This window comes from Ranitomeya imitator, chromosome 7 (genome assembly GCF_032444005.1).
Source record: "Ranitomeya imitator isolate aRanImi1 chromosome 7, aRanImi1.pri, whole genome shotgun sequence".
Lineage (NCBI taxonomy): Eukaryota > Metazoa > Chordata > Amphibia > Anura > Dendrobatidae > Ranitomeya > Ranitomeya imitator.
Window position 1 is genome coordinate 213,050,846 of NC_091288.1, and position 14,958 is coordinate 213,065,803.

The window sequence follows — 14,958 nt, forward strand, 5'->3', positions numbered from 1 at the left end:
CATTATTATCAGAGACCCCATTATTATCAGAGACCCCCATTATTATCAGAGACCCCATTATTATCAGAGACCCCATTATTATCAGAGACCCCCATTATTATCAGAGACCCCATTATTATCAAAGGCCCCATTATTATCAGAGACCCCCATTATTATCAAAGGCCCCCATTATTATCAGAGACCCCATTATTATCAGAGACCCCATTATTATCAGAGACCCCATTATTATCAGAGACCCCCATTATTATCAGAGACCCCATTATTATCAGAGACCCCATTATTATCAGAGACCCCCATTATTATCAGAGACCCCATTATTATCAGAGACCCCATTATTATCAGAGACCCCATTATTATCAGAGACCCCCATTATTATCAGAGACCCCATTATTATCAAAGGCCCCATTATTATCAGAGACCCCCATTATTATCAAAGGCCCCATTATTATCAGAGACCCCCATTATTATCAGAGACCCCATTATTATCAGAGCCCCCATTATTATCAGAGCCCCCATTATTATCAGAGCCCCCATTATTATCAGAGACCCCATTATTATCAGAGCCCCCATTATTATCAGAGACCCCCATTATTATCAGAGACCCCATTATTATCAGAGACCCCATTATTATCAGAGACCCCCATTATTATCAGAGACCCCCATTATTATCAGAGAGCCCCATTATTATCAGAGACCCCCATTATTATCAGAGACCCCATTATTATCAGAGACCCCATTATTATCAGAGCCCCCATTATTATCAGAGACCCCCATTATTATCAGAGACCCCATTATTATCAGAGAGCCCATTATTATCAGAGCCCCCATTATTATCAGAGACCCCATTATTATCAGAGAGCCCCATTATTATCAGATGCCCCATTATTATCAGAGAGCCCATTATTATCAGAGACCCCCATTATTATCAGAGCCCCCATTATTATCAGAGACCCCCATTATTATCAGATGCCCCATTATTATCAGAGTGCCCCATTATTATCAGAATGACCCCATTATTATCAGAGAGCCCCATTATTATCAGATGCCCCATTATTATCAGAGAGCCCATTATTATCAGAGACCCCCATTATTATCAGAGCCCCCATTATTATCAGAGACCCCCATTATTATCAGATGCCCCATTATTATCAGAGCCCCCATTATTATCAGAGACCCCCATTATTATCAGAGACCCCATTATTATCAGAGAGCCCCATTATTATCAGATGCCCCATTATTATCAGAGAGCCCATTATTATCAGAGACCCCCATTATTATCAGAGCCCCCATTATTATCAGAGACCCCCATTATTATCAGATGCCCCATTATTATCAGAGTGCCCCATTATTATCAGAATGACCCCATTATTATCAGAGACCCCCATTATTATCAGAGCCCCCATTATTATCAGAGACCCCCATTATTATCAGAGACCCCATTATTATCAGAGAGCCCCATTATTATCAGAGCCCCCATTATTATCAGAGACCCCCATTATTATCAGAGACCCCATTATTATCAGAGAGCCCCCATTATTATCAGAGCCCCCATTATTATCAGAGACCCCATTATTATCAGAGACCCCCATTATTATCAGAGCCCCCATTATTATCAGAGACCCCCATTATTATCAGAGACCCCATTATTATCAGAGAGCCCCATTATTATCAGAGCCCCCATTATTATCAGAGAGCCCCCATTATTATCAGAGCCCCCATTATTATCAGATGCCCCATTATTATCAGAGACCCCATTATTATCAGATGCCCCCATTATTATCAGATGCCCCATTATTATCAGAGCCCCCATTATTATCAGAGAGCCCCCATTATTATCAGAGAGCCCATTATTATCAGAGACCCCCATTATTATCAGAGCCCCCATTATTATCAGAGACCCCATTATTATCAGATGCCCCATTATTATCAGAGACCCCATTATTATCAGATGCCCCCATTATTATCAGATGCCCCATTATTATCAGAGCCCCCATTATTATCAGATGCCCCATTATTATCAGAGAGCCCATTATTATCAGAGACCCCCATTATTATCAGAGCCCCCATTATTATCAGAGACCCCCATTATTATCAGATGCCCCATTATTATCAGAGACCCCATTATTATCAGAGACCCCCATTATTATCAGAGAGCCCCATTATTATCAGAGCCCCCATTATTATCAGAGACCCCCATTATTATCAGAGACCCCATTATTATCAGAGAGCCCCATTATTATCAGATGCCCCATTATTATCAGAGAGCCCATTATTATCAGAGACCCCCATTATTATCAGAGCCCCCATTATTATCAGAGACCCCCATTATTATCAGATGCCCCATTATTATCAGAGAGCCCCATTATTATCAGATGCCCCATTATTATCAGAGACCCCCATTATTATCAAAGGCCCCATTATTATCAGAGCCCCCATTATTATCAGATGCCCCATTATTATCAGAGAGCCCCATTATTATCAGATGCCCCATTATTATCAGAGACCCCCATTATTATCAGAGACCCCATTATTATCAGAGAGCCCCATTATTATCAGATGCCCCATTATTATCAGAGACCCCCATTATTATCAAAGGCCCCATTATTATCAGAGAGCCCCATTATTATCAGATGCCCCATTATTATCAGAGACCCCCATTATTATCAGAGACCCCATTATTATCAGAGAGCCCCATTATTATCAGATGCCCCATTATTATCAGAGAGCCCATTATTATCAGAGAGCCCCATTATTATCAGAGCCCCCATTATTATCAGAGACCCCCATTATTATCAGAGACCCCATTATTATCAGAGAGCCCCATTATTATCAGATGCCCCATTATTATCAGAGACCCCATTATTATCAGAGACCCCATTATTATCAGAGACCCCCATTATTATCAGATGCCCCATTATTATCAGAGACCCCCATTATTATCAGATGCCCCATTATTATCAGAGACCCCCATTATTATCAAAGGCCCCATTATTATCAGAGCCCCCATTATTATCAGAGACCCCATTATTATCAGAGACCCCATTATTATCAGAGACCCCCATTATTATCAGATGCCCCATTATTATCAGAGACCCCCATTATTATCAAAGGCCCCATTATTATCAGAGACCCCATTATTATCAGAGCCCCCATTATTATCAGAGTGCCCCATCATCAGAAAGACCACCTCTTAGTGTAACTCCAGACTACAAGCCCCAGAAGGCTCCACCCTGAGCACTGATGAGAGGCATTATGGGAAATGTAGTTTTATGTGGAGCGGCCTCCTGCTGACTGAAAAGAAATAGCCGGTCACCTAGCAACGAGTTGTGCGACCCCGAAGGATCCTGGGAGAGGGAAACTCGTTGCTAGGAGACCGGGAACGCTGAACTGTAGAGAGACGGTGATCTACGGGGAGAAGTCTCATAGCAAACCGGAGTACGGAGAGTCTACCGACACCGGGAGCAGAGATCAGGAGCGGTGTGTACAATGTGGGGGAGGGGAGGAGACAGGCAGTATATACTCCAGAGCTGCACTCACTATTCTGCTGGTGCAGTCACTGTATACATACATTACTGATCCTGAGTTTCATCCTGTATTATACTCCAGAGCTGCACTCACTATTCTGCTGGTGCAGTCACTGTGTACATACATTACATTACTGATCCTGAGTTTCATCCTGTATTATACTCCAGAGCTGCACTCACTATTCTGCTGGTGCAGTCACTGTGTACATACATTACATTACTGATCCTGAGTTACATCCTGTATTATACTCCAGAGCTGCACTCACTATTCTGCTGGTGCAGTCACTGTGCACATACATTACTGATCCTGAGTTTCATCCTGTATTATACTCCAGAGCTGCACTCACTATTCTGCTGGTGCAGTCACTGTGTACATACATTACATTACTGATCCTGAGTTTCATCCTGTATTATACTCCAGAGCTGCACTCACTATTCTGCTGGTGCAGTCACTGTGTACATACATTACATTACTGATCCTGAGTTACATCCTGTATTATACCCCAGAGCTGCACTCACTATTCTGCTGGTGCAGTCACTGTGCACATACATTACTGATCCTGAGTTTCATCCTGTATTATACTCCAGAGCTGCACTCACTATTCTGCTGGTGCAGTCACTGTGTACATACATTACAATACTGATCCTGAGTTACATCCTGTATTATACCCCAGAGCTGCACTCACTATTCTGCTGGTGCAGTCACTGTGTACATACATTACATTACTGATCCTGAGTTACCTCCTGTATTATACTCCAGAGCTGCACTCACTATTCTGCTGGTGCAGTCACTGTGTACATACATTACATTACTGATCCTGAGTTACCTCCTGTATTATACCCCAGAGCTGCACTCACTATTCTGCTGCTGCAGTCACTGTGTACATACATTACATTACTGATCCTGCGTTACCTCCTGTATTATACTCCAGAGCTGCACTCACTATTCTGCTGGTGCAGTCACTGTGTGCATACATTACATTACTGATCCCGAGTTACCTCCTGTATTATACTCCAGAGCTGCACTCACTATTCTGCTGGTGCAGTCACTGTGTACATGCATTACTGATCCTGAGTTACATCCTGTATTATACCCCAGAGCTGACCTCACTATTCTGCTGGTGCAGTCACTGTGTACATACATTACATTACTGATCCTGAGTTACACCCTGTATTATACTCCAGAGCTGCACTCACTATTCTGCTGGTGCAGTCACTGTGTACATACATTACTGATCCTGAGTTACATTCTGTATTATACCCCAGAGCTGCACTCACTATTCTGCTGGTGCAGTCACTGTGTACATACATTACATTACTGATCCTGAGTTACATCCTGTATTATACTCCAGAGCTGCAATCACTGTTCTGCTGGTGCAGTCACTGTGTACATACATTACATTACTGATCCTGAGTTACATCCTGTATTATACCCCAGAGCTGCACTCACTATTCTGCTGGTGCAGTCACTGTGTACATACATTACATTACTGATCCTGTGTTACGTCATGTATTATACCCCAGAGCTGCACTCACTATTCTGCTGGTGCAGTCACTGTGTACATACATTACATTACTGATCCTGAGTTACATCCTGTATTATACTCCAGAGCTGCACTCACTATTCTGCTGGTGCAGTCACTGTGTGCATACATTACATTACTGATCCTGCGTTACCTCCTGTATTATACTCCAGAGCTGCACTCACTATTCTGCTGGTGCAGTCACTGTGTACATACATTACATTACTGATCCTGAGTTACATCCTGTATTATACCCCAGAGCTGCACTCACTATTCTGCTGGTGCAGTCACTGTGTACATACATTACATTACTGATCCTGAGTTACACCCTGTATTATACTCCAGAGCTGCACTCACTATTCTGCTGGTGCAGTCACTGTGCACATACATTACTGATCCTGAGTTTCATCCTGTATTATACCCCAGAGCTGCACTCACTATTCTGCTGGTGCAGTCACTGTGTACATACATTACATTACTGATCCTGAGTTACGTCATGTATTATACCCCAGAGCTGCACTCGCTATTCTGCTGGTGCAGTCACTGTGCACATACATTACTGATCCTGAGTTTCATCCTGTATTATACTCCAGAGCTGCACTCACTATTCTGCTGGTGCAGTCACTGTGTACATACATTACATTACTGATCCTGAGTTACATCCTGTATTATACCCCAGAGCTGCACTCACTATTCTGCTGGTGCAGTCACTGTGTACATACATTACTGATCCTGAGTTACATCCTGTATTATACCCCAGAGCTGCACTCACTATTCTGCTGGTGCAGTCACTGTGTACATACATTACATTACTGATCCTGAGTTACATCCTGTATTATACTCCAGAGCTGCACTCACTATTCTGCTGGTGCAGTCACTGTGTACATACATTACATTACTGATCCTGAGTTACATCCTGTATTATACCCCAGAGCTGCACTCACTATCCTGCTGGTGCAGTCACTGTGTACATACATTACATTACTGATCCTGAGTTACCTCCTGTATTATACTGCAGAGCTGCACTCACTATTCTGCTGGTGCAGTCACTGTGTACATACATTACATTACTGATCCTGAGTTACATCCTGTATTATACCCCAGAGCTGCACTCACTATTCTGCTGGTGCAGTCACTGTGTACATACATTACATTACTGATCCTGAGTTACATCCTGTATTATACCCCAGAGCTGCACTCACTATTCTGCTGGTGCAGTCACTGTGTACACACATTACATTACTGATCCTGAGTTACATCCTGTATTATACCCCAGAGCTGCACTCACTATTCTGCTGGTGCAGTCACTGTGTACATACATTACATTAATGATCCTGAGTTACATCCTGTATTATAATCCAGAGCTGCACTCACTATTCTGCTGGTGCAGTCACTGTGTACATACATTACATTACTGATCCTGAGTTACCTCCTGTATTATACCCCAGAGCTGCACTCACTATTCTGCTGGTGCAGTCACTGTGTACATACATTACTGATCCTGAGTTACATCCTGTATTATACCCCAGAGCTGCACTCACTATTCTGCTGGTGCAGTCACTGTGTACATACATTACATTACTGATCCTGAGTTACATCCTGTATTATACTCCAGAGCTGCACTCACTATTCTGCTGGTGCAGTCACTGTGTACATACATTACATTACTGATCCTGAGTTACATCCTGTATTATACTCCAGAGCTGCACTCACTATTCTGCTGGTGCAGTCACTGTGCACATACATTACTGATCCTGAGTTACATCCTGTATTATACCCCAGAGCTGCACTCACTATTCTGCTGGTGCAGTCACTGTGTACATACATTACTGATCCTGAGTTACATCCTGTATTATACCCCAGAGCTGCACTCACTATTCTGCTGGTGCAGTCACTGTGTACATACATTACATTACTGATCCTGAGTTACATCCTGTATTATACCCCAGAGCTGCACTCACTATTCTGCTAGTGCAGTCACTGTGTAAATACATCACTGATCCTGAGTTACATCCTGTATTATACCCCAGAGCTGCACTCACTATTCTGCTGGTGCAGTCACTGTGTACATACATTACTGATCCTGAGTTACATCCTGTATTATACTCCAGAGCTGCACTCACTATTCTGCTGGTGCAGTCACTGTGTACATACATTACATTACTGATCCTGAGTTACATCTTGTATTATACCCCAGAGCTGCACTCACTATTCTGCTAGTGCAGTCACTGTGTAAATACATTACGTTTGTGCAGTGATTATTGTGGTTCTTTGCTACCATCTAGTGGTGGTCGTGCACAGGACAGATAAGGATGCACTGATAGTTTGGGAATGCAGCTCTCAGCACACCAAAGGCTCCCCTTCCTCCCCCCCGCTGTGCCGCCATACTATGACAGTATTATAGCCGTCCCTTATCCTCCCTCATTTCTGTCTATCGGCCTAACCGACCGATGCGCTCTGCAAATGACTTTCGACTAACCTCTGCACTAATCCGTACCTCCCACTCCCGACTCCAAGACTTCTCCCGTGCTGCGCCAATCCTCTGGAATGCTCTACCCCAAGATATTAGGACCATCCACAATTTGCATAGTTTTAGGCGCTCGTTCAAAACACATTTGTTCAGAGCGGCCGATCACGTTCCCTAATCAAACTCATTTTATGTTTGTGTGTGTGTAGCCCATTCACTATCTCCATCTATCCCCCACCCCCTGAAGATGGCCGGACCCTCATTGTAAATACATCATTGTAAATACACACCTGTACTTTGTATCTCCCACCTCATTGTAGATTAGCTCTCACGAGCAGGGGCGGCTTATTGTGTCTTATTTTGCTTTATTACTGTATTGTTAACATTGTTACTTATGACTGTTGTGTTTGAAACTGTTAAACTGTAAAGCGCTGTGGAATATGTTGGTGCTATATAAATAAAGATTATTATTATTATTATTATTATTAGTGAGTCCCTGACATTAGGGGGTTTCTGGTTTTGTAACATTAGGATGTGTCCTCGCCGCTGTATCCCCCCCGTATCTCCTCGCCCCTGTATTCCCGTATCTCTTTGCCCCTTTATCCCCCGTATCTCCTCGTCCCTGTATCCCTTCATATCTCCTCTCCCCTGTGTCCCCCGTATCTTCTTTCCCCTGTTCCCCCATATCTTCTCACCCCTGTATTTCCCGTGTCTCCTCACCCCTGTTCCCTCGTATCTTCTCACCCCTGTATCTCCCTTATCTTTTTGCCTTTTTATCCCATCGTATCTCCTCGCCCCTGTATCTCCCGTATCTTTTCGCCCCTGTATCCTCTCGTATCTTCTCACCCCTGTATCTCCCGTATCTTTTCGCCCCTTTATCCCCTCGTATCTCCTTGCCCCTGTTCCCCCCGTATCTCCTCTCCTCTGTATCTACCCGTATATCCTCGCCCCTGTATCTCATCTCCTCTGTATCTCCAGTATCTTCTTGCCCCTGTTCCCCGTATTTCCTCTTCCCTGTATCCCCCCATATCTCCTCACCCCTGTTTCCCCGTATCTCCTCTCCTCTGTATCCCCTCATATCTCTTTGCCCCTGTTTCCCCATATCTCCTCGCCCCTGTTCCCCCGTATCTCCTCTCCCCTGTATCTACCCGTATATCCTTGCCACTGTATCTCATCTCCTCTGTATCTCCCGTATCTTCTTGCCCCTGTTCCCCGTATTTCCTCTTCCCTGTATCCCCCCCATATCTCCTCACCCCTGTTTCCCCGTATCTCCTCTCCTCTGTATCCCCTCATATCTCTTTGCCCCTGTTTCCCCATATCTCCTCGCCCCTGTTCCCCCGTATCTCCTCTCCCCTGTATCTACCCGTATATCCTCGCCCCTGTATCTCATCTCCTCTGTATCTCCCGTATCTTCTTGCCCCTGTTCCCCGTATTTCCTCTTCCCTGTATCCCCCCCATATCTCCTCACCCCTGTTTCCCCGTATCTCCTCACCCGTTCCCCCGTACCTCCTCGCCCCCTTATCTCCTCATATATCCTCGCCCCTGTTCCCCCATATCTCCTCTGTATCCCCCCGTATCTCCTCACCCCTGTTCCCCCGTATCTCCTCGCCCCCTTATCTCCTCATATATCCTCGCCCCTGTTCCCCCGTATCTCCTCGCCCCTTGTCACATTACACCAGGACGCGCTCTTCTTCACCTGGTGACGCCAGTTTATAAGTCGGTGGTGATGCTGGTAATGGGGCACACATCCCTCCTCTCATGTCTCTTATCTCTCCTCAGACCCGTAGCTATGGAGACAGCGCTGGAAGATGTGAAGCCTCGGCCCCCCGCCCCGGTGCACATCACAGTTCTCCGAGCACATGATCTGGTAACACCTCGTATGCTGCACCTCACCTGATCAGCGCCGGTCACCTGTTAACGCTTCTCTGCGCCGGCAGATTCATATCTCACCCCTGAGATCATGGCCTCCTGGGGCCGAGAGCGCGAGACGCGGGGATGGTGGGCTTTACCGTAACATGCTGAGGACCACCAGCTTCTCCTGTCAGGGGCATGGGGGGGATGTCCACCAGTCATTAGGGCCAAGTCTGGTTATAACATTTAGAGGGGCTTTTGGTGGTTTGAGGGTTTATTCATTTTCATTCAGGGTGGTCTGCAGTACAGAAAAGGTAATGAAAATATCCCTGATGGTCCATGGTTCACAAAGCGTTAGTAGTTCTATCCCTGGAGGTCCAGGGTGTAGAAAGGGTTAATGGAAGTATTCCTGGTGATTCAGGGTTAAGAAACAGTTGACATTAATATCCGTGGTCAAGGTGGTGGTCTAGGGTGCACCTCCCTGGTGGTCTAGGGTTACCAAGGGTTAATGGTAATATACCTGGTGTATAGGGTATAAAAAGGGTTATTGGTAATAGCCAGGGTGGTCTAGGGTTAGAAAAAGGGTTAATGGTAATATCCCTGATTGGCTAGAGTGCAGAAAGGGTTAATGGTAATATCATTGGTGGTCTACAATACATATCCCTGGTGATCTAGGGTTCAGATAGGTTTAATGTTAATTTTCATGGTGGTCTTGGGTTATCAAAGGGTTAATAGTAGAAGTGGCAATAGCGATCCCCCCCCCAGTCATCTTAGGTAGTGAAGGTGTAAGGCGACATCTCTGGTAGTTAAGGTGTTAATAATAATGTCCCTAGTGGTCTAGGGGGCACAAGGGTTTACTTGTTATGGTGCCTCTTGCAGTTGTCAAAACCTTTACCCGGCTGAAGAGTGTAATATTGATGTCCCTGGTGGTCCAGACTATTGAAAGGGTTAATAGTAATGACCCTGGTGATGTTCGATAGAAAGGGGTTAATAGTATCTTTCATTGTAATCTGCGGTCATTAAGGTGTTAAGGACTTTGTCCCTGGTGGTCTGCAGTAGTGAAGGGGTTACTGGTATTGAAAGGGTCAACAGACCACCAGGGAGATTATCAATAACCCCTTCACTACCCCGGACCACCAGGGAAAGTGTCAGTAACCCCTTCACTACCCCAGACCACCAGGGAAAGTGTCAGTAACCCCTTCACTACTGCAGACCACCAGGGAGATTATCAGTTACCCCTTCACTACCCCAGACCACCAGGGAAAGTGTCAGTAACCCCTTCACTACCCCAGACCACCAGGGAAAGTGTCAGTAACCCCTTCACTACTGCAGACCACCAGGGATATTATTAGTAACCCCTTCACTACTCCAGACCACCAGGGATATTATTAGTAACCCCTTCACTACTCCAGACCACCAGGGAAAGTATCAGTTACCCCATCACTACTCCAGACCACCAGGGATATTATCAGTAACCTCTTCACTACCCCAGACCACCGGGGATATTATCAGTAACACCATCATTACTCCAGACCACCAGGGAGATTATCAGTAACACCATCATTACTCCAGACCACCAGGGAAAGTATCAGTTACCCCTTCACTACTGCAGACCACCAGGGATATCAGTAACCCCTTCACTACTGCAGACCACCAGGAATATTATCAGTAACACCATCATTACCCCAGACCACCAGGGATATTATCAGTAACACCATCACTACTCCGGACCACCAGGGAGATTATCAGTAACACCTTCACTACTCCAGACCACCAGGGATATTATCAGTAACACCTTCACTACTCCAGACCACCAGGGATATTATCAGTAACACCTTCACTACTCCAGACCACCAGGGATATTATCAGTAACACCATCATTACCCCAGACCACCAGGGATATTATCAGTAACACCATCACTACTCCAGACCACCAGGAATATTATCAGTAACACCATCACTACTCCAGACCACCAGGGATATTATCAGTAACACCATCATTACCCCAGACCACCAGGGATATTATCAGTAACACCATCACTACTCCAGACCACCAGGGAAAGTATCAGTTACCCCTTCACTACTGCAGACCACCAGGGATATTATCAGTAACCCCTTCACTACTGCAGACCACCAGGAATATTATCAGTAACACCATCATTACCCCAGACCACCAGGGATATTATCAGTAACACCATCTCTACCTCAGACCACCAGGGAGATTATCAGTAACACCTTCACTACTCCAGACCACCAGGGAAAGTATCAGTAACACCATCATTACCCCAGACCACCAGGGATATTATCAGTAACACCATCTCTACCTCAGACCACCAGGGAGATTATCAGTAACACCTTCACTACTCCAGACCACCAGGGAAAGTATCAGTAACACCATCATTACCCCAGACCACCAGGGATATTATCAGTAACACCATCTCTACCTCAGACCACCAGGGAGATTATCAGTAACACCTTCACTACTCCAGACCACCAGGGAAAGTATCAGTAACACCATCACTACTCCAGACCACCAGGGATATTATCAGTAACACCATCATTACCCCAGACCACCAGGGATATTATCAGTAACACCATCACTACTCCAGACCACCAGGGATATTATCAGTAACCCCTTCACTACTGCAGACCACCAGGAATATTATCAGTAACACCATCACTACCCCAGACCACCAGGGATATTATCAGTAACACCATCACTACTGCAGACCACCAGGAATATTATCAGTAACACCATCACTACCCCAGACCACCAGGGATATTATCAGTAACACCATCACTACTGCAGACCACCAGGAATATTATCAGTAACACCATCACTACTCCAGACCACCAGGGAGATTATCAGTAACACCATCATTACCCCAGACCACCATGGATATTATCAGTAACACCATCACTACTCCAGACCACCAGGGAGATTATCAGTAACACCATCATTACCCCAGACCACCAGGGATATTATCAGTAACACCATCACTACTCCAGACCACCAGGGAGATTATCAGTAACACCATCACTACTCCAGACCACCAGGGAGATCATCAGTAACACCATCACTACCCCAGACCACCAGGGATATTATCAGTAACACCATCACTACTCCAGACCACCAGGGAGATTATCAGTAACACCATCACTACTCCAGACCACCAGGGAGATCATCAGTAACACCATCACTACCCCAGACCACCAGGGATATTATCAGTAACACCTTCACTACTCCAGACCACCAGGGATATTATCAGTAACACCATCATTACTCCAGACCACTAGGGAGATTATCAGTAACACCATCACTACCCCAGACCACCAGGGATATTATCAGTAACACCATCACTACTCCAGACCACCAGGGAGATTATCAGTAACACCATCATTACCCCAGACCACCAGGGATATTATCAGTAACACCATCATTACTCCAGACCACCAGGGAAAGTATCAGTTACCCCTTCACTACTGCAGACCACCAGGAATATTATCAGTAACACCATCACTACTCCAGACCACCAGGGATATTATCAGTAACACCATCACTACTCCAGACCACCAGGGATATTATCAGTAACACCATCATTACTCCAGACCACTAGGGAGATTATCAGTAACACCATCATTACCCCAGACCACCAGGGATATTATCAGTAACACCATCATTACTCCAGACCACCAGGGAAAGTATCAGTTACCCCTTCACTACTGCAGACCACCAGGGATATTATCAGTAACACCATCACTACTCCAGACCACCAGGGATATTATCAGTAACACCATCATTACTCCAGACCACTAGGGAGATTATCAGTAACACCATCACTACTCTAGACCACCAGGGAGATTATCAGTAACACCATCACTACCCCAGACCACCAGGGATATTATCAGTAACACCATCACTACTCTAGACCACCAGGGAGATTATCAGTAACACCATCACTACCCCAGACCACCAGGGATATTATCAGTAACACCATCATTACTCCAGACCACCAGGGAAAGTATCAGTTACCCCTTCACTACTGCAGACCACCAGGAATATTATCAGTAACACCATCATTACCCCAGACCACCAGGGATATTATCAGTAACACCATCACTACCCCAGACCACCAGGGATATTATCAGTAACACCATCTCTACCCCAGACCACCAGGGAGATTATCAGTAACCCCTTCACTACTCCAGACCACCAGGGAGATTATCAGTAACACCATCACTACTCCAGACCACCAGGGATATTATCAGTAACACCATCATTACCCCAGACCACCAGGGATATTATCAGTAACACCATCACTACCCCAGACCACCAGGGATATTATCAGTAACACCATCTCTACCCCAGACCACCAGGGAGATTATCAGTAACCCCTTCACTACTCCAGACCACCAGGGATATTATCAGTAACATCATCACTACCCCAGACCACCAGGGATATTATCAGTAACACCATCACTACCCCAGACCACCAGGGATATTATCAGTAACACCATCACTACCCCAGACCACCAGGGATATTATCAGTAACCCCTTCTCTACCCCAGACCACCAGGGATATTATCAGTAACCCCTTCACTACTCCAGACCACCAGGGATATTATCAGTAACCCCTTCACTACTCCAGACCACCAGGGAGATTATCAGTAACACCATCACTACCCCAGACCACCAGGGATATTATCAGTAACCCCTTCACTACCCCAGACCACCTGGGATGTTTCCCTTTCTTGTGTATTATTTTAAGAAGGGGCGGTGTTGTGCCCCCCATGCCCTGTGCCGTGCTTTGCCCTGAGTGTGGTCTCTCTGGCACAGAGAGGAGTGAAGGCGGACGCCCCGGTCACCTATGTGAGGTCGGAGTTTAATAACGCCCTCCTGGGAGACTCCCCCAAGCTGGAATCAGCCCCCAGTAAACCCACCGAGTACAACTTCACTACCAGCTTGGACATCGGCGGTGACGGTCCTCACAGCCTGGACGACGTGGCGCACAAACCCGTCTTATGTAAGTGTCCTGTGCCCGGCGGACCCCCGGTGCTGTACATCGCAGAGACGCCCCTGAGTGGCAGTCCCCGGTATTGACCGCTCGTTGTCTCTAGTGACCGTCATCGAGATCTTGCCCAAGGAGAAGAAGCAGAAGGAGGAGAAGACGAGCGTCTTGGGGCAAAGCGCGGTGGACCTGCTGCCCTTACTGCGAGGTGAGGGGCGTCTGACTTTTTGGGGTTTCTCTACGCACACCTCTCCTCGCCCGTAGACCTGCTTGGTGTTTGGGGTCCACCCTCTCCCCCCAAGGTGCCCGATGCCCTTCCACATTGAGGGTCTCTGTCTTTATGCTTTTCCCGAGGATGGGGCTGGCCGATGTGCGGACCCTCAGGTCTCTTGGCGGGGGGATTTAGCCGGTGATGGAGATTTGAACGCCCCCCGCACTGTGCGCCCCCCGACCTGCCCCTCCCCCACCCCCGCATTGTGCGCTCCCCTCCCTGGAGACGTTTTATAAGCTCGGGGTATCTAGAGTAGACTCCTTAATGGCGGGCACTACAGGTCCCAGCCTTCCTCTAGTGACCCCGCCACACT

The 14,958-nt window shown here is 46.2% G+C and overlaps 1 protein-coding gene across 1 annotated transcript in view; it reads left to right on the forward strand.

Annotated features, from left to right (window-relative positions):
- The first annotated feature begins 3,377 nt into the window (after window positions 1-3,377).
- LOC138645435 (cilia- and flagella-associated protein 70-like) overlaps window positions 3,378-14,958 on the forward strand; it is a 37,920-nt gene continuing 26,339 nt past the window's right edge. Inside the window, exons 1-4 of the mRNA XM_069734763.1 lie at window positions 3,378-3,477; window positions 9,294-9,381; window positions 14,203-14,389; window positions 14,484-14,582. Coding sequence (XP_069590864.1) covers window positions 9,304-9,381; window positions 14,203-14,389; window positions 14,484-14,582 — 364 coding nt within the window. The 5' untranslated portion in view covers window positions 3,378-3,477; window positions 9,294-9,303. The remainder of the gene's footprint in view (window positions 3,478-9,293; window positions 9,382-14,202; window positions 14,390-14,483; window positions 14,583-14,958) is intronic.